This window comes from Nansenia antarctica (assembly GCF_963989245.1).
Source record: "Nansenia antarctica genome assembly, chromosome: 5".
Taxonomy (NCBI): Eukaryota; Metazoa; Chordata; class Actinopteri; order Argentiniformes; family Microstomatidae; genus Nansenia; species Nansenia antarctica.
The window spans coordinates 3,995,508-4,022,281 of NC_137690.1; the positions used below are offsets into that span (position 1 = coordinate 3,995,508).

The 26,774-nt window shown below is 44.3% G+C and overlaps 2 protein-coding genes across 2 annotated transcripts; one reads left to right on the top strand and one right to left on the bottom strand.

Moving 5' to 3' along the window:
* Positions 1-4,607: 4,607 nt before the first annotated feature.
* Positions 4,608-7,526, bottom strand: elac1 (elaC ribonuclease Z 1; the record flags this gene model as incomplete). The annotated part of the gene is made up of 3 exons (XM_080532457.1): positions 4,608-5,086; positions 5,791-6,270; positions 7,370-7,526. The coding sequence occupies 3 exons, from the start codon at positions 7,524-7,526 to the stop codon at positions 4,608-4,610; spliced, it is 1,116 nt and encodes a 371-aa protein (XP_080388583.1).
* Positions 7,527-10,790: 3,264 nt separating this feature from the next.
* LOC308159191 (tripartite motif-containing protein 16-like) lies at positions 10,791-15,593 on the top strand (the record flags this gene model as incomplete). The annotated part of the gene is made up of 5 exons (XM_080532937.1): positions 10,791-11,258; positions 13,001-13,096; positions 13,258-13,491; positions 13,764-13,854; positions 15,070-15,593. The coding sequence occupies 5 exons, from the start codon at positions 10,791-10,793 to the stop codon at positions 15,591-15,593; spliced, it is 1,413 nt and encodes a 470-aa protein (XP_080389063.1).
* Between the last annotated feature and the right edge of the window lie 11,181 nt (positions 15,594-26,774).

Here is a 26,774-nt window from a genome sequence, read left to right on the forward strand (position 1 = left end):
GGTGACCGCGAGTGTCTTTTCAGTGTTGTGTTTTCAGTGTTCGGACCGAACCGACTGACCGACCGACCGACCGAGAGTGTTTTTCCGGTGTTTTGTTTACCCCCTGCTCCGTGTTAGTTCACAAAGGGGACTCTCCTGTCCCAGATAGAAAGAAGACTCTTTGTCTTTCAGGCGTCGTTGCTCGTAGGCGTGCTGGTGATGGACATGGTGAGGACCGACCAACCAACCGACCAACCGACCGACCGAGAGTGTTTTTCCTGTGTTTTGTTTACCCCCTGCTCACAAAGTTCACAAAGGGGACTCTCCTGTCCCAGATAGAAAGAGGACTCTCCGAGATAGAACTGTTGTTGTTGTTGTTGTCGTTGTCTTGGTTACGGTGTGGAGCGCCCCCCCCCACCAGAGACATCGGCTGGTGAGAGACTGTTCCCCAGCTAGAGGACAGCACTGCCAGGGTTGTCAGAAGACAGTCCCGATTCCCAGAGGCTCCTCTGTAAGAAAGGGCTTCTCTCTGTGGTGTTGTGCCCCCCAAAACCCACCAGTCAGGGCTGCTGTGTCCCCTAAAACCCACCAGTCAGGGCTGCTGTGCCCCCCAAAACCCACCAGTCAGGGCTGCTGTGCCCCCCAAAACCCACCAATCAGGGGCGAGGATTGAGGGATCTAGAGAGAAGAGAGAAAAAAAGTAGTTAATCTTATGGCACTGAAACACCTATTAGCCTAACACAAACATGACGAATCACGCTCCACAGTAGGAAACGGGCCATGTAGGACGTTAAATACCAAATAAAATCAGAGAGTTTCTTTATCAAATGCACAATATACTGGATACAGTGCAATGCTAAATGCTTAGCGCAAGCTAGCTCCTCAACAATGCAACAACGCGATATAATAATAATATGTTGTTTTTTCTTTCTTAAAAACAATAACATAAGGTGATGACACAAGGGGGTGCCTGGGGGGTGGTGACAGTTGAGCAGTCTTACGGCCTTGCGGAAGGAACCGGTTGGTCTTCCTCTGAGATGTTCATCATCATAATGTTTACCACTTATATAGTGGTAAACATAATATCATGTTTACCACCAGGAGATGTTCCAGAGTCTATATAATATCATGTTTACAGCTAGGAGATGTTACTGAGACCACCACAGCTGAGTGTGTGAGTGTCTGTCTGTGATGTCTCAAGTTGAACAACACTTTGTGTTACTCTACTTACTCTTGAGCACCGGTGACAACAAAACAGGTCCACACAAAGGTCCAGTTAGCCAGCTTGGTCTACAACCAAGCACCATATGTAGGCCTACTAATTACCGCAGTGCACGCACAAATAACCATTTGCCTTGCTGGCGTGAAATTGCATAGCCATGGCACCCCAAGCCTAGTGTTGATTAATAATCACCCCCAACCTAGTGTTCATCAATAACCAACCTAGTGTTCATCTATAACTAACCTAGTGTTCATCTATAACCAACCTAGTGTTCATCTATAACTAACCTAGTGTTGATCAATAACTAACCTAGTGTTCATCAATAACTAACCTAGTGTTCATCAATAACTAACCTAGTGTTCATCTATAACTAACCTAGTGTTCATCAATAACTAACCTAGTGTTCATCTATAACTAACCTAGTGTTCATCAATAACTAACCTAGTGCTGATCAATAACTAACCTAGTGTTCATCAATAACTAACCTAGTGTTCATCTATAACTAACCTAGTGTTGATCAATAACTAACCTAGTGTTCATCAATAACCAACCTAGTGTTCATCAATAACTAACCTAGTGTTGATCAATAACTAACCTAGTGTTCATCAATAACTAACCTAGTGTTCATCAATAACTAACCTAGTGTTCATCTATAACTAACCTAGTGTTCATCAATAACTAACCTAGTGTTGATCAATAACTAACCTAGTGCTGATCAATAACTAACCTAGTGTTCATCAATAACTAACCTAGTGTTCATCAATAACTAACCTAGTGTTCATCAATAACTAACCTAGTGTTCATCAATAACTAACCTAGTGTTCATCAATAACTAACCTAGTGTTGATCAATAACTAACCTAGTGTTGATCAATAACTAACCTAGTGTTCATCAATAACTAACCTAGTGCTGATCAATAACTAACCTAGTGTTCATCAATAACTAACCTAGTGTTCATCAATAACTAACCTAGTGTTCATCAATAACTAACCTAGTGTTCATCAATAACTAACCTAGTGTTGATCAATAACTAACCTAGTGTTCATCTATAACTAACCTAGTGTTCATCAATAACTAACCTAGTGTTGATCAATAACTAACCTAGTGTTCATCTATAACTAACCTAGTGTTCATCTATAACTAACCTAGTGTTCATCAATAACTAACCTAGTGTTCATCAATAACTAACCTAGTGTTCATCAATAACTAACCTAGTGTTCATCAATAACTAACCTAGTGTTCATCAATAACTAACCTAGTGTTCATCAATAACTAACCTAGTGTTCATCAATAACTAACCTAGTGTTGATCAATAACTAAATAACTAACCTAGTGTTGATCAATAACTAACCTAGTGCTGATCAATAACTAACCTAGTGTTCATCTATAACTAACCTAGTGTTCATCTATAACTAACCTAGTGATGATCAATAACTAACCTAGTGTTGATCAATAACTAACCTAGTGTTGATCAATAACTAACCTAGTGTTCATCAATAACTAACCTAGTGTTGATCAATAACTAACCTAGTGCTGATCAATAACTAACCTAGTGTTCATCAATAACTAACCTAGTGTTCATCAATAACTAACCTAGTGTTCATCAATAACCAACCTAGTGCTGATCAATAACTAACCTAGTGTTCATCAATAACCAACCTAGTGCTGATCAATAACTAACCCAGTGTTGATCAACAATAACTAACCTAGTGTTGATCAATAACTAACCTAGTGCTGATCAATAACTAACCTAGTGTTGATTAATAACCAAAGTGGCATGAATGACAGAGTTAGCTACCGTAGCCTAGTATGCTAACCAGCTATTGGCCTCGAAAAAGCCAAACAAAACGGCCAACAAACTTACCTAGTGATAAGCAGGGTACATTTTAACGCATAATTCTGATCTTAAACTCGTATCCATGTCTGTGAGTTAACGTTATAACGTTATAGCACCTGATGTCTGCCAGAGCTGGCGAGGCCTGTCCGCTGTCCAAGGCAAGGCAAGGGCTGCGTTCGTAAACTCGCTCTAGACCGCGGGGAGGGCACACTGGGTTCAACGTCATAAAGGGAGCAAGTCATTTGATTGGACCAGAGGCATTCCATGAGTGCTGATCAAGATTTACAGAGCAAATTTACGAACGCAGCCATGGCAAGGCAAGTTTATTTGTATAGCACATTTCATACGACAAAGTGCTTTACATACATTGTTTGAAAAAATACAGCAAGAGGAGGGAGCATAGTAAGAAAATAAATAATGAAAGAACAATGAATAAAAGCAAATATAAGAAGTAAATTAGATAAAACATGAAATTACCATCAATGGTGCTCCAACCTCACATCTGCTCTTCTTTGTTTTGTACACACAAGACTCTTCGGTCGCTTATAATAACATAATTAAATCGTTAAAAAATATATAATTAAATACCACTGATAAATCGCTTGTTTCTCAAAATCAACGCTCAATGAAAGTAGGCGTTGTGTTACACATCAGATTCGTCTGGTCCCATTTCCTTCAACATGGCGATTTGCGCATGCGCAGTGTGTCCGGGGTGGAGCGAGAGATTAGGCCTGCGTTCGTAAACACGCTCTGGAAATCTGATCAGCACTCATGGAATGCCTCTTGTCAAATCAAATTACTTGGTCCCTTTGTGACGTTGGACCCAGTGTGCGCTCCGGCGCTCTCAGGGCGAATTTACGAACGCACCTTAGGAGAGAGGTCGATGTTTACAACGAGTCAAACGAGGACACCAGGGGGGTATTCCATCAACGTCGCTAAAGGAAAACCCACGATTATTCCTATTCTTCCCACGAGATATCTAAATCAAACCCAGGTGTATCTTGATAAAGATAAAGATAAAAAAAAATAAGCCTGGATTTTCCTTTAGCGACGTTGATGGAATACCCCCCAGAAAGAAAATACAGTGTGCCACTTGACCAGGAAATAAATAAACATTTCGGTTATGTGTTCCAACCTATTCTGTCCTATGACAATTATCTGAGCTTTGAGATAAGTCATCTTTTTCCTACACATTCCACTCTACGAAAAGCAATTTTATGAAAGAAATAAAAGAATAATAATATTCTATATATAATAATATAATAATAATTTTAAAAAAATAAATAATAATATAAGCACAAGAATGGCATAATATTAACTTTTATTCAGACCCAGTTACAAACAAACAGTTTTCATAGACATCCACTAATTCATTCGGGTCACTCTCCTCCCCCCCCCTCCCCTCACATCCCTCTCTCCCTCCCATCCCATCCCTCCCTTCCTCCCTCCATCCCTCCCTCATTCATGTCCTCACACACTCTCCCTCCATCATTCATCCATCCATTCCCTCTGATTAAATATCATTACAAATAAAAAAAACGCTAAATCCATCCGTCCGTCCGTCCGTCCTCATCGAGGTCGTTGGAGGAGTACGGGCAGCGTGAGGAAGTCCTCCGCCAGGGTGACCTGGATCCCTGTGCCCCGCAGCGCCTCCTCCGCCTGCCTGCCCAGCTCCGTGACGTCGTCCTCGTCCCCCTCCCTGTGCATGGCCGCGGGCTTGTACCTCTGGCTGAAGTGGTACAGCACCAGCCTGCGGGCGCGGCAGGCGCGGGCCACCCCCGCGGCCATGCTGGGGGTGCTGTGGCCGTGGTCCACCGCCTTGTCCCGGTGCTCGTCCGCCAGGGTGGCCTCGTGCACCAAAATGTCCGCCCCGAGACACGCCCGCAGCGGGCCGTCGCCCAGCAGGGAGCTGCAGTCGCCCAGCACGCAGACCTTCCGCCCCGGGATGGCGTCCTCCAGCACCTCCCCGGGCGTCACCACGCGGCCGCACTCCAGCGTCACCGACAGGCCCGCTTTCAGACGGCCGTACTGCGGGCCCGGCTTCAGGCCTGAGAGACGTTTGTGACAGGATGGAATTACGATTAATCTAAATAGTGGAAATAGCACCGCTCATAATAGCACCGCTGAGACTGCCAATGGCCCCGGGCCTGAGCTAGATTACTCTTCCTGCTACGACTGGTGGATTGATGATTCACTTGCTCAATTCTGATACAATAGAAAACAAAAGAATACAATACAATACTGCCCCCCAGCACCCACTTTTCCCCTTTACTGTGTCCCCTAAAACTTATATTGCCCACCTTGTACTATTTCTCTGTTTAATGTCTATATAAAAAATAAAAATAAATAAAAAAGGTCTAGGTTTAGAAGATGGTGATAGAAGAAGACTTTTCCTTCTATCACCGAGACTGCCAATGGCCCCGGGCCTGAGCTGGATTACTCTTCCTGCTACGACTGGTAGATTGATGATTCACTTGCTTAGTCAAATGTAAGTCGCTTTGGAATAAGGCGTCTGCTAAATGCCAAAAATGTAAATGTAATAGAATAGAAAACAATACAATACACTAGAGGAGCTGGCAGAATAGGAGGAGGAGAGTAACCTAATTTCACCACGTCGACCCTCTAATACAAATGGAGAAAAACAACATTGATGTAAATCTTCAGTACATGTGTGCACACACAGACAAACAAGAGAGGGGTTCAGACTATGAAAGGGTTCACTGTACTGTAGAATATATCGCAGGTGTTTTACCGAGATCCTTCAGAAGCTCCGTGTTCAACCTCCCAGGCCGATCCCTCTCCTGCACCGAGAACCCGAAGGAAGGGATGCGATGGAACAGGCGGAAGGCCTTCACCACGAACTGCTTGTCCTCCAACAGGACGTAGCAGTCACCGGGGACGTCCAGGGGTACGGTCCTCCCCGGCCGCTCCTGGGGGTGAAGATGCCCAGAGTCAGTCCTCCTCGCGTCCGGGCTCAGCTGTCCCTCGGGGGGGCTCTGGTCCGCGGAGGGCTCCAGCTCGTGCACGGTGTAGGGGAAGAGGAGCTGGGAGCTGGTGAGCTCCAGGGCCACCCTCAGGAAACGCCCCAGGCCCTGGGGGCCGTAGATGTCGACGCAGGCCGGAGGCTCGGCGGGGCTGGGGTTGAGGTTCATGCTGATGGTGCACAGAAGGCCCGGGAGACCGAACAGGTGGTCGCCGTGCAGGTGGGAGACGAACACCTTGGTGATTCTGCCTGGACAAGAGAAAAGAACACATTTAAACATACAACACGAGAGGAAGACATTTAGCAAGAACATATCCGTGCAAAACTTGGAACATTTATTCCCATATCTATCTAGAGGCGAGTTGATGATCAAACCGTTACACACACAGCTACGAGAGAGAGACACCCACCCACCCCCCCCCCCCCCCCCCCCCTCCCCCCCCCCCCACACACACACACACACACACACACACACACACACACACACACACACGATGGCATTAGCAGAAACATCCGTACAAAACTCCCCAAATCGATCTAGAGGCGAGGAGGAGTTGATGATGAAATCGTAATGATTACGCATCAGCGTACATAAGACATAATACGCAATCTGGAAAACGCGTGCATGAAGAAGAATTGGCTATAATTAAAATACACACAAGAAGAACAAATGGGAAAAAAAACTAGACAAGACAGATGTGACCAACTCACTGCATAATAACTGTTATGGAGGAGGAGGAGGAGGAGAGGGAGGAGGAGGAGGAGGAGGAGGAGAAAGAGGAAGGAGGGAGAGGAGGAGGAGGAAGGAGGGAGAGGGAGGAGGAGGAGAAGGAGAGGGAGAAGAAGGAGAATGAGGAGGAGGAGGAGAGGGAGAAGGAGAGGGAGAAGGAGGAGAAGGAGGAGGAGGAGGAGGAGGAGGAGAGGGGGGAGGGGGGAGGAGGGGGAGGAGGAGGAGGAGGAGGAAGGAGGGAGAGGGAGGAGGAGAAGGAGGGGGAGAAGGAGAAGGAGGAGGGGAGGAGGAGGAGAGGACGGAGGAGAAGGAGGAGGAGAAGGAGGAGGAGGAGGAGAAGGAGGAGGAGGAGGAAGGAGGAGAAGGAGGAGAAGAAGGAGAAGGAGAGGGAGGAGGAGGAGGAAGGAGGAGGAGGTGTAGAGAGGAGAAGGAGGAAGGAGGAGGAGGAGGAAGGAGGAGGAGGTGTAGAGAGGAGAAGGAGGAGGAAGGAGGAGGAGGAGGAAGGAGGAGGAGGTGTAGAGAGGAGAAGGAGGAAGGAGGAGGAGGAGGAAGGAGGAGGAGGTGTAGAGAGGAGAAGGAGGAGGAGGAGGAGGAGAAGGAAGGAGGACGACAACTCACTGGCTCTCAGCTGACTCTTCATCAGCTGGGTCTGGGTCCCTTCCCCGCAGTCAAACAGCCAGCACTCCCCCTCGGTTCTGAGGACCAGGGCAGAGGCACCGCGGTGCGGGGAGGGGTAGGCCGAACCCGTGCCCAAAAAAGTCAGGTCCATGGTCATTTTAAACAAAAAAAAACAAAAAACGATCTAGTTGGTTAAAAAAACACAGCCTCTATCTATGCGTCTACTCTAGACCATTTCCGAGCATGCTCGCTCTGCCAACAACAGCGTCGCGGGGATATGACGTAATGCCAGATAGTCACGCTGGCAGGTTGTCTGCTAGGGAGGGCCGGGTTGCCAGATGGGATTGACAATTTCCAGCCTAACCACAGTCTTTAAAACCGCTAAATCCACCCAAAACCTTTATTGTTCGAAAACCGCCAATTGTCTGTTGTCACTGTTGTCTGTTGCCAATGATGTTTGGATGTTTGTAAATAATAATAATAATAATAATAATAATCCTGCACATTGTATGTAGCTTCTAGGGTGTGTGTTTTAACTTCACGCACTTCCTGGACCCCCGGCAGTTTGCATACCAGGAGAGCATGGGGGTGGAGGACGCCATCATTTACATGCTGCACAGGGCCTACACACACCTGGAGAGGCCACAGAGCATGGTGAGGACCATGTTCTTCGACTTCTCCAGTGCATTTAACACTATCAAGCCATCACTGCTGGCTGACAAACTAGCAGTGATGTGTGTGGAGGACTCCCTGACGGCTTGGATCCACAACTACCTCACAGACAGGCGTCAGTATGTGAGACTGCAGGGCTGTCAGTCTGAGGTGGTGGTGTGCAACACCGGTGCCCCCCAGGGAACTGTTCTGTCACCCTTTCTCTTCACCCTCTATACCTCCGACTTCCAGTTTAGCTCCGACCAGTGCCACCTGCAGAAGTTTTCGGATGACTCCTCTATCGTCGGTTACATCACAGACGACAGGGATGAGGAGTACAGGGCCCTGGTGGAGAGCTTCGTGCAGTGGTGCGACACCAACTACCTTTTGCTTAACACCAGCAAAACAAAGGAGTTGGTGGTGGATTTTAGGAGGAAGAGAAGGACCCCAGCCCCCATCACCATCAAGGGGGTGGAAGTCGAGAGGGTGGACTCCTACAGGTACCTGGGAGTACAAATTAATAACAAACTGGACTGGACTGACAACACCGAGGCTCTTCTCAGGAAAGGGCAGAGCAGACTGTTTTTCCTGAGAAGGCTGAGGTCTTTCGGTGTCTGCAACAAGCTGCTGCAAATGTTTTATCAGTCGGTGGTTGCCAGCGTTCTGTTCTTCGCCGTGGCCTGCTGGGGTGGAAACATCTGTGCCAGGGATGCTGCGAAGCTAAACAAACTGGTGAAGAAGGCCAGCTCTGTGGTGGGGACCGGGCTGGACAGCCTAGAGGTGGTGGCAGAACAGAGGATGGGGAAAAAACTGGCGGCCACGCTGGCCAATCCCTCCCACCCGATGTACTGCGAGCTGGCAGGGATGAGGAGCAAGTTCAGCCACAGATTTGTTCTCCCCCGTCAAAGTACAAAAAGATTTGGACAGTCCTTTATTCCAGCTGCACTCCGACTCTACAACCAGGCCCGGCAGGGTGGGGGAGACCTGGAGATGGAACTTTTGGAACTTTTTACTTATTGAGCCTGCACTGTTTTATGTATTTTATTGAATGTTTTTCTGTTTTCTGTACTGAATGTTTTCTGCCCTAACTGAGCTGTTTGACAACAAAATTTCCCCATTGGGGACAATAAAGGTTTTCAATCAATCAAAAAATTGTAACTTTCAGGCACTGACATGTTGATACCGCCTAATAATGCTATTTATCCAGCCCAACCCGCCCAAATGCTTTTTTTTTCGGCCCAGTGTGATCAAAAGTAGTCCATTCGGCGGGTAAACACGCCCCATCTGGCAACCCTGAGGGAGGGGGAGGGGCGAATGAAAATAATGAATGAACTTTAGATAGATCCGGTCCATTGTCTCTATTGGTCAGTTTGCGTTCCAGCCGTGTCGATATCCATGACGTACTAAAAGGAATGTTGACATCTTTTTCATATTACTCCGCGTTTGTATATGAAGTTACATTCTGACCGTTGCTTAGCAACGATAAACAACTGTTCAGCGGATGAATACACTAACAATAAAACATAGCTGCTGTATTAAAAAATACATTAATTAAAAGTTTCTCTTGTCTTTCCTTTGTGTAAATATTGATAGATAAATGTGGTAACCGTTGTTGTTGCCTAACCGGCCATAACGCTTAAGTAGGTAATAATAGATGATACCTCCTTGAGTACGATCGGATGTAGAACCCAAATGGAGATTCTCCAGTCCTCCATAGTCCTCCCCACCACCTCCCCCAGTCCTCCCCACCACCACCAGTCCTCCCCACCACCGGCGCCCCCCTCCCCTCTCTGGAAGAGCTGTACAACACACGCTGCCTCAGGAAGGCCTCCAAGATCTCCAGAGACCCAACCCACCCTGGGTACGAACACTTTGCCCGGCTGCCCTCGAAAAGGCGGTACAGGACCATGTTCGCAAGGACAAACAGACTGAAGCTCAGCTTCTACCCCAGGGCCATTCAGGCCCTGAACACAGCAAAGAACTAGGTTCTGGGCCCTGGACAGTCTGGACGGATTGATGGCAGCTGCTGGACTGAAAAATCAGGTGTAGTGCTGAGGCACAAATGTGTACATTTCAAGCCTGCAAACTGCGACACGTTAAATGAATGTGCAATAACACTATGTGCAATATGACAACCCTAGTCGTTTTATCTGTACAGTATAGTATAGTGGATAGTGTACATAGGCTTTATTTATGTCAACCAGCTCCTTTTCCTTCTTGTTTTAAAATAAAAATTAAAAAAAACTTTCCTAGCACCAGGGGAGCCCCCCCCTCCCAAATTTCGTTGTTTGGTACCTGTACTATAGCAATGACAATAAAGACCATTCATTCATTCATTCATTCATTATTGGATATTTCATATGCATCATCATACAATCATCATACATACAGTGCAGTGGGCCTAGTAGTATCACACTGATGATGCATGTTTGAAGGTTTTAAAGAAAAGAATACAGTACCATGAATACATTGTTTTAATTAGAACGTTTTTGTCATTATTATATTATTTTTTTACCCATGATTTGGCGGCCCACTTGCAGTACCCTCGCGGCCCACCAGATGGCCACGGCCCATAGGTTGGGAATCGCTGCCTTCGGAGGTCTGAGGGACACTGGTCTGGTCTACAAAGGGAAGTTGTCGAGAGACAGTGGGGTTTTAACCACGCCCCCTAGAGCTAACCAGGAAGTGTTCCCACCCACGTGCACAAACACTTCTAGAGAAACGAAACTTCTCTGTTCTTTCTCTGCTGTTCAGTCTAGTGTGCAGCAGCATGGCAGAGAGCACGGACACACTGAGTTGTCCAATCTGTCTGGACCTACTGAAGGACCCGGTGGCTATTCCGTGTGGACACAGCTACTGTATGGGCTGTATTAAGGGCTGCTGGGACCAGGATGATCAGAAGGGCGCATACAGCTGCCCCCTGTGCAAGGAAAGCTTTGTCTCCAGGCCTGTTCTGAGGAAAAACATTCTGTTGGCTGAATTAGTGGAAGAAAAGAAGACACGTTCCCAAAGAAAGAAACAACGAATGGAAACAGAACTCCAAGCTGCTGGACCTGGAGATGTGCTGTGTGATGTCTGCACTGGGAGAAAGCAGAAAGCCCTCATGTCCTGTCTGGTTTGTCGGGCCTCTTACTGTGAGACTCACCTCCAGCCTCACTGTGAATCTCCTGTCATTAAGAAGCACAAGATGGTCAGTTTGGCGTGTTCCATGTTGTCAGCAGAAAGGACTGAGAAACAGGTAAGAACCAGAGCTTCTCACTGGTGACTCTGATACATGTTGAACAGATCGAACAGAAAAGGACTAACTTATTTTGATTGAGGACAAATTGGACAATATCACATCATTGTACTTCCAGAGATCCATAGTCTCTTCCACACTACTGTGTTTGTGTATTGGAGAGGGTAAAGGATGTTGGTGTTATTGTTTTACAAGCTGGTTCTTGTCAGATAGGGAGAATGATTAACTCATAACACCCTGCACTTACTGTCTGGCTTTCTATTCTCTCTGTCTGTGTTCCAAATGGCATACGAGCATACTGCATACTAGCATACTCAATGAGTATATACTGCATACTAGCATACTCAATGAGTATATACTGCATACTAGCATACTCAATGAGTATATACTGCATACTAGCATACTCAATGAGTATATACTGCATACTAGCATACTCAATGAGTATATACTGCATACTAGCATACTCAATGAGTATATACTGCATACTAGCATACTCAATGAGTATATACTGCATACTAGCATACTCAATGAGTATATACTGCATACTAGCCTACTCAATGAGTATATACTGCATACTAGCATACTCAATGAATATATACTGCATACTAGCATACTCAATGAATATATACTGCATACTAGCATACTCAATGAGTATATACTGCATACTAGCATACTCAATGAGTATATACTGCATACTAGCATACTCAATGAGTATATACTGCATACTAGCATACTCAATGAGTATATACTGCATACTAAACTCATAATAAGTATGCCAACACCAGCTGACCGTTTACACTGCAGTATGCATACTGCCTCCCAGAATGCATTTCGCACCGGTCGTGGAGCGGGGATTTTAAATCCTCCATTGGCTAAAAGCTGTAGGCTAATTTTGACTCTACAAGTGTCACTAGCTAAGGGTTCATGACTGGGCTACAGGCAGTCAGATACCAGGCCGTGGTGTGTGTGTGTGTGTGTGTGTGTGTGTGTGTGTGTGTGTGTGTGTGTGTGTGTGTGTGTGTAAGACACGAATAAACTTAGATTTTATGCATTTCAAGTGGCATCTTTGTAATCATGACGACGTAGCCTTGTCTAAGAATGCATTTCACCATGTAATTTCCCAATATACTGAAAATACCACCGCTCATCCGTGACCAGACTTAGCTGGGGTGCTGCAGCTGAAGAGTAACAAAAAGAGTGCAAAAAACCAGCATCTGCACACTCAAATCTGTGCAAAAAACGATGTTTATTCGATCTTTTGGTCTCCAGTCTATCGGACAATGTAAACAACAGCTGTATGACAAGTTTATATGATGCAGTTTGACGAGACTGAAGAGACACACAATGCATTTTGGGGATTTAGTTCCCCAGTAGTGTCCAGTCATGGCATACTCAAATATTTGGCAAAATCTAGTATACATACTAGATTTCTCGCATACTGTACAGTATGAACACTCTCGCATACTCAAATGTACGCCATATCTAGTATGAGTAGTATGCTAGTATGCCATTTCTAACACAGCCTCTGTCTCCAGTAACAATCAGGAGATCTGCCGCCGTGACCTTTCATAGTCCAGCGTCCAGCCTTTTCTTCATCAGCAGATTCTAAATGTGATTCATGAAACCAGAAGTGTTCTTTCAATGAGTTATTACTTTTTTTTGTTAGTTTGTTAAATAATTGTTTATCATCATTCAAGCAATGTAAATATGCACAGTATTTATTAAAGTGTATTTGTCTACAGAAGCAGCTGAGGATGAGTCAGCAGGAAGTCCAGCAGAGAGTCCAGGAGAGAGAGAAGGACCTGAGGGAGCTCCAACAGGGTGTGGAGTCTCTCACTGTGAGTATTGACCAGAGGAGACGCACCATTTCACTACTCTGCTCCAGTCAGCAGGTCACACTCCACTCACACACTCTCTGTGTGTGTGTGTGTGTGTGTGTGTGTGTGTGTGTGTGTGTGTGTGTGTGTGTGTGTGTGTGTGCGTGTGTGTGTCCTAACAGCGCTCTGCACAAGCAGCAGTGGAGGACAGTGAGAGGATCTTTACTGAGCTGATCCGCTCCATTGAGAGAAGGCTCTCTGAGGTGAAGCAGCTGATCAGAGCCCAGCAGGAGGCAGCAGTGAGTCAGGCTGAAGGAGTCCTGGAGCGACTGGAGCAGGAGATAGCTGAGCTGAGGAGCAGAGACGCTGAGCTGGAGCAGCTTTCACACACAGAGGATCACATCCATTTCCTCCAGGTAACTACACTGCAACTACCACTGCATGTATCCTCCAGGTAACTACACTGCAACTACCACTCCATCTGGAATACTGAAAGATGCTTCTTGTTCATGCAATTCATCCTCTTGTTCTCTCTCTCTCTCTCTCTCTCTCTCTCTCTCTCTCTCTCTCTCTCTCTCTCTCTCTCTCTCTCTCTCTCTCTCTCTCTCTCTCTCTCCAGAGTTATCAGTCTCTCTCCAGTCCCAGTGTATCTTCAGACGTACCCAGTATCATTGTCCGTCCTCTTCAGGACTTTGGAGATGTGAGTGAAGCTGTGTCTGAGCTGAGAGAGGAACTAGACCACATCCTAAAAAAGGGATGGCCCAAGATCTCATCTACAGGTGGGCTAAAAACTCCTGTATTCTCTTCACACAAACAACTTCAGACCAATTCAATTACATTAACATGTGCGTGTGTGTGTGTGTGTGTTAATGTTTCCGTAGTGAATGCAGTTGTTGTATTACTGCCACCAGAGCCCAAGACCAGAGCCCAGTTCTTACAATGTGAGTCTCTTTATCCTGAAGTAGCTGACATTCTCTCTCCATTGATCCTCTCCACACACCTGAGATATAACTAGGGAGGTCTAGGAGAGGCAGAACATCATCAGAGCAGGGCTTGACGCTTACCTTTTCCCCAGGTAGCACTGTGCTACCATGTTGAAAAATGTAGTAGCACACCAAGAATTTCAGTAGCACAATGAAAATTGTGCAATTTTCGTCAACAACGACAACAAATTATCATAATCATAACATATCAAAATGATCATAACCGGCTCTTGGCCGTAATAAAAATGGAGACTCACACAATGTAAAGGGGAAGTAAGAATATTAATTTCAGTTGGCCCACGGTTCGGTATGAACCTCGGTTTTTGGGTCACGGTTCACGGTTCGTTTTTTATTTTATTTTTAAATGCTACTATTTATTTACAAACTGTTACTTTATTTTGCTTATACTTATGGAACTTTAACATTTAGACACATTCCAGAATATGACTGGTAAATTGTATAATATAAATATATATAAACAAAACACTTTCAAATGTAAAAAAAATACATAAACACTTTCAAATGTGACGTGTTGTGGATTGGAACTACGGATCATAAGCTTTCAAATGATGTGTCATACATTAAAATCCGAAAAAAGATCAAGTTAGAGTCATTTGAATGTTAGACGTCAGGCACATATAGGGTTAACCTCTTTGTAATGAAACCGGAAGCACACAGCGCTACGAACTATGAGAGCTGTATCCCATATACCCATTATGCGCATTTTAAGCGCATATAGGACTCGCGTGAAGCATTTCTGCGACACGCGTTTCTGTTCACTGTTTTCATTCCCTCATCGCTTATACACATAAGATTGACTGCGCATGACAGTAGTTCAGCAGTCTTTTAGTCACACTGGTGCGATTTAATGTATTTCCAAGTCGCACAGAAATATATTCACTCGCAAATGCGACCAAAACAGTCACAATGTCGAGCCCTGCATCAGAGACAGACTAGATATCTGACTCTCCTTATTCCTCTGATTTGGTCTCTGCTCTGCTCTTCTCCCAGATTCCTGTCGGCTCACACTGGATCCAAACACAGCACACAGCTGGCTCTCTCTGTCTGAGGGGAACAGGAAGGTGACATGTGGACAAGCCCAGTCATATCCTGATCATCCAGAGAGATTCACTCTCTGTCCTCAGGTGCTGTGTAGAGAGGGTCTGTCAGGACGCTGTTACTGGGAGGTTGAGAGGAGAGGTGGGGGGGTTGAAACAGCAGTGTCATATAAAGACATAAACAGGTCAGGTGATGACTCTGGATTTGGATCTAATGACAAGTCCTGGACTTTATGCTGCCTGAGTGATGGTTATACATTCATACACAATAATGTAGAGACTGCAGCAGTATCAGGCCCTCAGTCCTCCAGAGTAGGAGTGTACCTGGATCACAGGGCAGGTACTCTGTCCTTCTACAGCGTCTCCTCTGACACAATGACCCTCCTCCACAGAGTCCAGACCACCTTCACTCAGCCCCTCTATCCTGGGTTTTGGGTTGGTGGTGTGTCCAGTGCTGAGCTGTGTGAGCTGGAGTAGAGGTCCCATAAGAGTGATGCTTTATCATAACCTACTAACCTGTAGAAATATCTTTCTCTGTGATTTGGTCTAGGGGTTTAATATTATTATTATTATTATTATTTAGGGGTTTAATGATTTCCCTCTTCTATGAATCTCAGAGGATTGACTCTCAGATTGAGCTCTCTCTGTAAAGTCTACAATGTGAGATTATTGATGATGTCACTAATCTATCATGTGGGATATTCTCTGTGTTTGATTTTGCAGAGTAATCGTGTTATACCTTTATCATTATGTACATATTTTATGTTATTGTAGAACAGTTTTCTTCACTACCAATAGAAATGCTGCATGATAACATGTTTCCCTGCTGGTGTCCTACGTGTATTCTTATTGATTATTACCTATTGATCTATTCCCTCTCTAATATGAACTACTCTCCTCATCGTCATCATAGTTGACCAGTTGTTCTGTTCAGTTGTAAAGAACTATGTTGGTCCAGTGTTTCTGACCTATTTGAAGCCCAGTAGAACAGCCAGCTACTGGATATGTGGGATTGAAAATGAACCTGAATGATCATGTAGGGGTAGTGGTGGTCTAGTAGTGGATAGTGAGTTGGGCTGGTGATCGGAAGGTTGAGTTCAAATCCCGCCTGTAACACCACCACTAGTGTGTCCTTGAGTAAGACCTGTAACACCACCACTAGTGTGCCCTTGAGTAAGACCTGTAACACCACCACTAGTGTGTCCTTGAGTAAGACCTGTAACACCACCACTAGTGTGCCCTTGAGTAAGACCTGTAACACCACCACTAGTGTGTCCTTGAGTAAGACCTGTAACACCACCACTAGTGTGCCCTTGAGTAAGGCACTCAGCCCTCAATTACTCCAGGGGGAATGTCCCTGTAATCTGTAATTGTAAATCGCTTTGGATTAAAAGTGTCTGCTAAATGGCAAATTTTCCATTATCATCAATGAACATTAAAGAAATCCTCAGATTGAGAAATGTTTTTAGTGTTCTTCCTTTTAGTTTGCATGGTTGTTTAATGCCAACAGGTTGTTGAATAGTGTAGACGTGTTGATCTGGGTGGTAATAGGAGTGTATCTGCCGCCATCTACTGGACAAATGGATGTACTGATCTGCCAAAACTATAAAAAAAGATAGTTATATTTCTATCAGACAGACATATGCAAATATATCTTACCTATATATTACAATGAAAAGTATCCAGAGAGACACACTCACTCACTCTTTCCGCCTCTCCCTCTACACCTGCTGTCTTAATAGCTAGCTTCAGTTGGTCTGTACATACATCTATAACCATACCTGTCAACATTGGGATTTGAAAATAAGGGATATTTTCCCAAAAATAAGGGATATCCCCCCTGCGCACCCCCGAGAACACTTACCAGCGTTTGCAGATTGCCTTTCTGCTACAGTGAAGTCAGCAGTCAACTCAGTAGAGTATTTATGTTGGAGGAGTGCCTGCTTTGAATATTATACACGAGTGAACGTCCTCAACTTCAACAAGCGCAACTTCCACCGCAACATCCTCAGTAGAGGATGAGAGTTTTGGTTTGATTGGTAGATGAGTCATTTTATTCCTACAGTGTTTTATCTTGGCCTGTTTAGATTGTTCAGTGCTGCTAATGTCACCTCATCTCACATCACTTACATCCTGTGTGGTTTTCTCTGTGTACCACATGTACAGTATAGGTTGATAGTCTGTCCAATGTGACACTTCTCCTCCTAGTTTTGGATCTAGCTTGCTGTTCATTATTTTGATATTAAATCGTAGCTAGCTAGCTATAACATCTTCATATAAATATATATACATATATACTATATACAGGGGTGCACATAACTGGTGCGCCAGTGCGCATGCGTCGCCAAAATGCATGTTGCGCGGAGGATCAGCGGCATGAACGCGCTCTTGCGCACCAACAGCTGGAAGCGCTGGGAGAGGAATTGACTTCCTCAAAACTCCTACTGCTAACTGCTGACTGCCCGTTAATACCAATACCATATCCTTTCATGACCACAATGTACCCACCGACGACGACCACGGCGACTCCCCTCACGAAAACATTCGGAAAGTATCGTAACTTGTACTTTCATTCCGCGTATCGCGCATCGCATGGTTATCACGCCGACACGTGAAAATTCAGTCCCGAACGACTCGTCGCTAAAAGGAAAAACAACACCAAGGCACTTCACGTTTCTTTTCTCTGAAGCTTTCAAACGTTCAGACGTTTGTTTTACAGCTTCATTATCGCACCTCGACCCCTGACCCAGGGAATATGGTTGGGAATTATATTAGAAAAGAAAAAAAAGACTTTGTTGCACAATCAAAATAATGAGCTATTTAAAGTGATAGCCTACAACATCCTCTACCATGGTTGAAATTGAGGACAGTATTAACAACAGTCAAGAGAGCAGTGATGATGATGATTAAGCTTGTAGCATAAGTAAATGCTTAGGCTGTAACTTTTTGTTGAAAGTTGATTTCAGTGTTTACAGAACAGAGCAGTGCTTTACGAGATATCAGTTGATTTCATTGTATTTAAAGAACAGACATTCAGTTAGTGCTTAAAGAGATGTCAGTTGATTTCATTGTGTTTAAAGGAGTCTGACAGACTTTCATGCTTAAAGAGCAGTCATTTGATTTTTCATTTGTTTCTTTTGTTTTGCACACAATCATTTGTTCGTTCATCTTATTTTTGAATAAATGTCGTTTTGCTAATATAAGTTATCCATGTATCCCTTTTTTATCCATCCTGTGGGACGGGTCGTGACTCGTGAGCTCGGGGAGCACCAAGCAGCATCCCTAGGTGCTCCTCTGAGCACTGGCCCCAAAAAGTTATGTGCACCCCTGACTATATACCATACAGGCTAAATACTGATTAACAGTTCATCACTTTGGAAAATGCATCATCTATGCCCATTGAACAGATGTATTCCTTATCCTTTCTTATCTTAACAAAACTAATGTAACACTCTCACACATGCAATGACATTTTTACCAAGTCACTGACACTGAAGATACTGACACTGTGGGGATGCTAAAATTGTCCCCATATGATCAAATCCACCATCACCCCTGATTTTCTTTCACAACTTGAGTACACGTGGGGCTCAACACATGAGTGAGTGTAGGAGATAATGGAAATCAACAAGTGATAAGCAACAACTTCAGAGGCCTTAAACAAACAGTGGTGAGTCTCTCAGTGACACATCCCATCAAGTGAGTCATACAGTAGGAAAGCGGTTCCCAACCTTTTGGGACAAAAAAAAGATCTATTTTTAGATTTATTTTTAGAAGTACTCGCCCAGTATTCGCCCACACAGGCATTTTACGCACGCGTACAATTTGGTGTCTCATCATCATTCTTCTCTTACTAATAAGTTATTGGATATTTCATATGCATCATCATACAATCATCATACATACAGTGCAGTGGGCCTAGTAGTATCACACTGATGATGCATGTTTGAAGGTTTTAAAGAAAAGAAGACAGTACCATGAATACATTGTTTTAATTAGAACGTTTTTGTAATTATTTATATTATTTTTTTACCCATGATTTGGCGGCCCACTTTCAGTACCCTCACGGCCCGCCAGATGGCCACGGCCCATAGGTTGGTAATCGCTGCCTTAGGAGGTCTGAGGGACACTGGTCTGGTCTACAATGGGAACTGGTCGAGAGACAGCAAGTCAACGTGGGGTTTTAACCACGCCCCCTAGAGCTAACCAGGAAGTGTTCCCACCCACGTGCACAAACACTTCTAGAGAAACGAAACTTCTCTGTTCTTTCTCTGCTGTTCAGTCTAGTGTGCAGCAGCATGGCAGAGAGCACGGACACACTGAGTTGTCCAATCTGTCTGGACCTACTGAAGGACCCGGTGACTATTCCCTGTGGACACAGCTACTGTATGGGCTGTATTAAGGGCTGCTGGGACCAGGATGATCAGAAGGGCGCATACAGCTGCCCCCTGTGCAAGGAAAGCTCTGTCTCCAGGCCTGTTCTGAGGAAAAACATTCTGTTGGCTGAATTAGTGGAAGAAAAGAAGACACGTTCCCAAAGAAAGAAACAACGAATGGAAACAGAATTCCAAGCTGCTGGACCTGGAGATGTGCTGTGTGATGTCTGCACTGGGAGAAAGCAGAAAGCCCTCATGTCCTGTCTGGTTTGTCGGGCCTCTTACTGTGAGACTCACCTCCAGCCTCACTGTGAATCTCCTGTCTTTATGAAGCACAAGATGGTCAGTTTGCTGTGTTCCATGTTGTCAGCAGAAAGGACTGAGAAACAGGTAAGAACCAGAGCTTCTCACTGGTGACTCTGATACATGTTGAACAGATCGAACAGAAAAGGACTAACTTATTTTGATTGAGGACAAATTGGACAATATCACATCATTGTACTTCCAGAGATCCATAGTCTCTTCCACACTACTGTGTTTGTGTATTGGAGAGGGTAAAGGATGTTGGTGTTATTGTTTTACAAGCTGGTTCTTGTCAGATAGGGAGAATGATTAACTCATAACACCCTGCATGTCCTGTCTGGCTTTCTATTCTCTCTGTCTGTGTTCCAAATGGCATACTAGCATACTGCATACTAGCATACTCAATGAGTATATACTGCATACTAGCCTACTCAATGAGTATATACTGCATACTAACATACTCAATGAGTATATACTGCATACTAGCATACTCAATGAATATATACTGCATACTAGGATACAATGAGTATATACTGCATACTAGCATACTCAATGAGTATATACTGCATACTAGCATACTCAATGAGTATATACTGCATACTAGCATACTCAATGAGTATATACTGCATACTAGCATACTCAATGAGTATATACTGCATACTAGCATACTCAATGAGTATATACTGCATACTAGCATACAGCATACTAGCATACTCAATGAGTATATACTGCATACTAGCATACTCAATGAGTATATACTGCATACTAAACTCATAATAAGTATGCCAACACCAGCTGACCGTTTACACTGCAGTATGCATACTGCCTCCCAGAATGCATTTCGCACCGGCCGGTCGTGGAGCGGGGATTTTAAATCCTCCATTGGCTAAAAGCTGTAGGCTAATTTTGACTCTACAAGTGTCATTTTATGAAGTTTTAATATGTTTCAAGGCGAGAAAGTAGCCATATATATTCAAAAATGTGTCCAGTTTATCAAAATAACCCGTTTATATATCTGATCTGAACTGTTACCTTAGTTACCGTGGATACCAGTAGACACTATTTAGACAGAAACGTCGGAACTTAATAGCTGAACAAGTTGTAAAATGATTTGGGGGCCCAATACCTTTAGCTAGCTACGGTAACTAGCTAAGGTAACTAGCTATGGTAACTAGCTACGGTAACTAGCTTACTATTGTTGTCTTGGCAGTTGGTAAAAGAACAGGATCATCTGAAGCTACAATACTGGGACCTTTCATGACTGGGCTACAGGCAGTCAGATACCAGGCCAACCTGTGTGTGTGTGTGTGTGTGTGTGTGTGTGTGTGTGTGTGTGTGTGTGTGTGTGTGTGTGTCACGAATAGATAGATTTTATGCATTTCAAGTGGCATCTTTGTAATCATGACGACGTAGCCTTGTCTAAGAATGCATTTCACCATGTTAATTCCCAATATACTGAAAATACCACCGCTCATCCGTGACCAGACTTAGCTGGGGTGCTGCAGCTGAAGAGTAACAAAAAGAGTGCAAAAAAACAGCATCTGCACACTCAAATATGTGCAAAAAACGATGTTTATTCGATCTTTCGGTCTCCAGGCTATCGGACAATGTAAACAACAGCTGTATGACAAGTTTATATGACGCAGTTTGACGAGACTGAAGAGACACACAATGCATTTTGGGGATTTAGTACCCCAGTAGTGTCCAGTCATGGCATACTCAAATATTTGGCAAAATCTAGTATACATACTAGATTTCTCGCATACTGTACAGTATGAACACTCTCGCATACTCAAATGTACGCCGTATCTAGTATGAGTAGTATGCTAGTATGCCATTTCTAACACAGCCTCTGTCTCCAGTAACAATCAGGAGATCTGCCTCCGTGACCTTTCATAGTCCAGCGTCCAGCCTTTTCTTCATCAGCAGATTCTAAATGTGATTCATGAAACCAGAAGTGTTCTTTCAATGAGTTATTACTTTTTTTTGTTAGTTTGTGAAATAATTGTTTATCATCATTCAAGCAATGTAAATATGCACAGTATTTATTAAAGTGTATTTGTCTACAGAAGCAGCTGAGGATGAGTCAGCAGGAAGTCCAGCAGAGAGTCCAGGAGAGAGAGAAGGACCTGAGGGAGCTCCAACAGGGTGTGGAGTCTCTCACTGTGAGTATTGACCAGAGGAGACGCACCATTTCACTACTCTGCTCCAGTCAGCAGGTCACACTCCACTCACACACTCTCTGTCTCTGTGTGTGTGTGTGTGTGTGTGTGTGTGTGTGTGTGTGTGTGTGTGTGTGTGTGTGTGTGTGTGTGCGTGCCTGCGTGTGTGTGTCCTAACAGTGCTCTGCACAAGCAGCAGTGGAGGACAGTGAGAGGATCTTTACTGAGCTGATCCGCTCCATTGAGAGAAGGCTCTCTGAGGTGAAGCAGCTGATCAGAGCCCAGCAGAAGGCAGCAGTGAGTCAGGCTCAAGGACTCGTGGAGCGACTGGAACAGGAGATCGCTGAGCTGAGGAGCAGAGACGCTGAGCTGGAGCAGCTGTCACATACAGAGGATCACATCCATTTCCTCCAGGTAGCTACACTGCAACTAACACTGCATGTATCCTCCAGGTCACTACACTGCAACTACCTCTCCATGTATCCTCCAGGTAACTACACTGCAACTACCACTCCATGTATCCTCCAGGTCACTACACTGCAACTACCACTGCATGTATCCTCCATGTCACTACACTGCAACTACCACTCCATCTGGAATACTGAAAGATGCTTCTTGTTCATGCAATTCATCCTCTTGTTCTCTCTCTCTCTCTCTCTCTCTCTCTCTCTCTCTCTCTCTCTCTCTCTCTCTCTCTCTCTCTCTCTCTCTCTCTCTCTCCAGAGTTATCAGTCTCTCTCCAGTCCCAGTGTATCTTCAGACATACCCAGTATCCTTGTCCGTCCTCTTCAGTACTTTGGAGATGTGAGTGAAGCTGTGTCTGAGCTGAGAGAGGAACTAGACAACATCCTAAAAAAGGGATGGCCCAAGATCTCATCTACAGGTGGGCTAAAAACTCCTGTATTCTCTTCACACAAACAACTTCAGACCAATTCAATTACATTAACATGTGCGTGTGTGTGTGTGTGTTAATGTTTCCGTAGTGAATGCAGTTGTTGTATTACTGCCACCAGAGCCCAAGACCAGAGCCCAGTTCTTACAATGTGAGTCTCTTTATCCTGAAGTAGCTGACATTCTCTCTCCATTGATCCTCTCCACACACCTGAGATATAACTAGGGAGGTCTAGGAGAGGCAGAACATCATCAGAGCAGGGCTTGACGCTTACCTTTTCCCCAGGTAGCACTGTGCTACCATGTTGAAAAATGTAGTAGCACACCAAGAATTTCAGTAGCACAATGAAAATTGTGCAATTTTCGTCAACAACGACAACAAATTATCATAATCATAACATATCAAAATGATCATAACCGGCTCTTGGCCGTAATAAAAATGGAGACTCACACAATGTAAAGGGGAAGTAAGAATATTAATTTCAGTTGGCCCACGGTTCGGTATGAACCTCGGTTTTTGGGTCACGGTTCACGGTTCGTTTTTTATTTTATTTTTAAATGCTACTATTTATTTACAAACTGTTACTTTATTTTGCTTATACTTATGGAACTTTAACATTTAGACACATTCCAGAATATGACTGGTAAATTGTATAATATAAATATATATAAACAAAACACTTTCAAATGTAAAAAAAATACATAAACACTTTCAAATGTGACGTGTTGTGGATTGGAACTACGGATCATAAGCTTTCAAATGATGTGTCATACATTGAAATCCGAAAAAATATGAAGTTAGAGTCATTTGAATGTTAGACGTCAGGCACATATAGGGTTAACCTCTTTGTAATGAAACCGGAAGCACACAGCGCTACGAACTATGAGAGCTGTATCCCATATACCCATTATGCCCATTTTAAGCGCATATAGGACTCGCGTGAAGCATTTCTGCGACACGCGTTTCTGTTCACTGTTTTCATTCCCTCATCGCTTATACACATAAGATTGACTGCGCATGACAGTAGTTCAGCAGTCTTTTAGTCACACTGGTGCGATTGAATGTATTTCCAAGTCGCACAGAAATATATTCACTCGCAAATGCGACCAAAACAGTCACAATGTCGAGCCCTGCATCAGAGACAGACTACATATCTGACTCTCCTTATTCCTCTGATTTGGTCTCTGCTCTGCTCTTCTCCCAGATTCCTGTCGGCTCACACTGGATCCAAACACAGCACACAGCCACCTCTCTCTGTCTGAGGGGAACAGGAAGGTGACATGTGGACAAGCCCAGTCATATCCTCATCATCCAGAGAGATTCACTGACTGTATTCAGGTGCTGTGTAGAGAGGGTCTGTCAGGACGCTGTTACTGGGAGGTTGAGAGGAGAGGTGGGGGGGTTGAAACAGCAGTGTCATATAAAGACATAAACAGGTCAGGTGATGACTCTTTATTTGGATATAATGACAAGTCCTGGAGTTTATGCTGCCCGAGTGATGGTTATATATTCAGGCACAATGATGTTGAGACTGAAATGTCAGGCCCTCAGTCCTCCAGAGTAGGAGTGTACCTGGATCACAGGGCAGGTACTCTGTCCTTCTACAGCGTCTCCTCTGACACAATGACCCTCCTCCACAGAGTCCAGACCACCTTCACTCAGCTCCTCTATCCTGGGTTTTGGGTTAGTGGTGTGTCCGCTGAGCTGTGTGAGCTGGAGTAGAGGTCCCATAAGAGTGATGCGTTATCATAACCTACTAACCTGTAGAAATATCTTTCTCTGTTATTTGGTCTAGGGGTTTAATATTATTATTATTATTATTATTTAGGGGTTTAATGATTTCCCTCTTCGAATCTCAGAGGATTGACTCTCAGATTGAGCTCTCTCTGTAAAGTCTACAATGTGAGATTATTGATGATGTCACTAATCTATGATGTGGGATATTCTCTGTGTTTGATTTTGCAGAGTAATCGTGTTATACCTTTATCATTATGTACATATTGTATGTTATTGTAGAACAGTTTTCTTCACTACCAATAGAAATGCTGCATGATAACATGTTTCCCTGCTGGTGTCCTACGTGTATTCTTATTGAGTATTACCTATTGATCTATTCCCTCTCTAATATGAACTACTCTCCTCACCGTCATCATAGTTGACCAGTTGTTCTGTTCAGTTGTACAGAACTATGTTGGTCCAGTGTTTCTGACCTATTTGAAGCCCAGTAGAACAGCCAGCTACTGGATATGTGGGATTGAAAATGAACCTGAATGATCATGTAGGGGTAGTGGTGGTCTAGTAGTGGATAGTGAGTTGGGCTGGTGATCAGAAGGTTGTGAGTTCAAATCCCACCTGTAACACCACCACTAGTGTGCCCTTGAGTAAGACCTGTAACACCACCACTAGTGTGTCCTTGAGTAAGACCTGTAACACCACCACTAGTGTGTCCTTGAGTAAGACCTGTAACACCACCACTAGTGTGTCCTTGAGTAAGACCTGTAACACCACCACTAGTGTGCCCTTGAGTAAGGCACTCAGCCCTCAGTTACTCCAGGGGGAATGTCCCTGTAATCTGTAATTGTAAATCGCTTTGGATTAAAAGTGTCTGCTAAATGGCAAATTTTCCATTATCATCAATGAACATTAAAGAAATCCTCAGATTGAGAAATGTTTTTAGTGTTCTTCCTTTTAGTTTGCATGGTTGTTTAATGCCAACAGGTTGTTGAATAGTGTAGACGTGTTGATCTGGGTGGTAATAGGAGTGTATCTGCCGCCATCTACTGGACAAATGGATGTACTGATCTGCCCAAACTATTTAAAAAGATAGTTATATTTCTATCAGACAGACATATGCAAATATATCTTACCTATATATTACAATGAAAAGTATCCAGAGAGACACACTCACTCACTCTTTCCTCCTCTCCCTCTACACCTGCTGTCTTAATAGCTAGCTTCAGTTGGTCTGTACATACATCTATAACCATACCTGTCAACATTGGGATTGGAAAATAAGGGATATCCCCCCTGCGCACCCCCGGGTCATCCTCTCCCCCCCCCCCACCATCCACAAACCATACCCCTTACATTTAGACTGTACACACAGTCAATCCTAACATCACCACTAGACAACCATAGGATACCCCTTACATTTAGATTGTACACACAGTCAATCCTAACATCAGAGAGGAAGGAGGAGAAGGAGAAGGAGGAGAGGGAGAAGAAGGAGGAGGGAGAAGGAGAGGGGGAAGGAGGAGGAGAGAAAAGGAGGAGGAGAAGGAGAGGGAGGAGGAGGAGGAGGAGGAGGGAGAAGGAGGAGGAGAAGAAGGAGGAGGAGAAAGAGAAGGAGAAGGGAGAAGTGCACTGTACTGTAAAAGAACTAAAATAATCTAGTTGATAAAAATAAAAAAAAAAACTCTATCTGTGCGTCTAGACCATTTCCGAGCATGTTCGCTCTGCTAACAACAGCGTCGCGGGGATATGACGTCATGCCAGATAGTCACGCTGGCAGGTTGTCTGCTAAGGGAGGGCTGGGTTGCCAGATGGGATTGACAATTTCCAGCCTAACCCACATTCTTTAAAACCGCTAAATCCACCCAAAACCTTTATTGTTCGAAAACCGCTAATTACTATTGGGCAGGTGCCCATCTCCAGCCCCTAAACTGTGTGTCTGTTGCCAATAATGTTTGTAAAAAAAAAAAAAAAATCCTGCACATTGTATGTAGCTACTATGGTGTGTGTTTTAACTTCACGCACTTTGTAACTTTCAGGCACTGTCATTTTGATACCGCCTAATAATGCTATTTATCCAGCCCAACCCGCCCAAATGCTTTTTTTCCGGCCCAGTGTGATCAAAAGTAGTCAATTCGGCGGGTAAACACGCCCTATCTGGCAACCCTGAGGGGGGGAGGGGCGAGTGAAAATA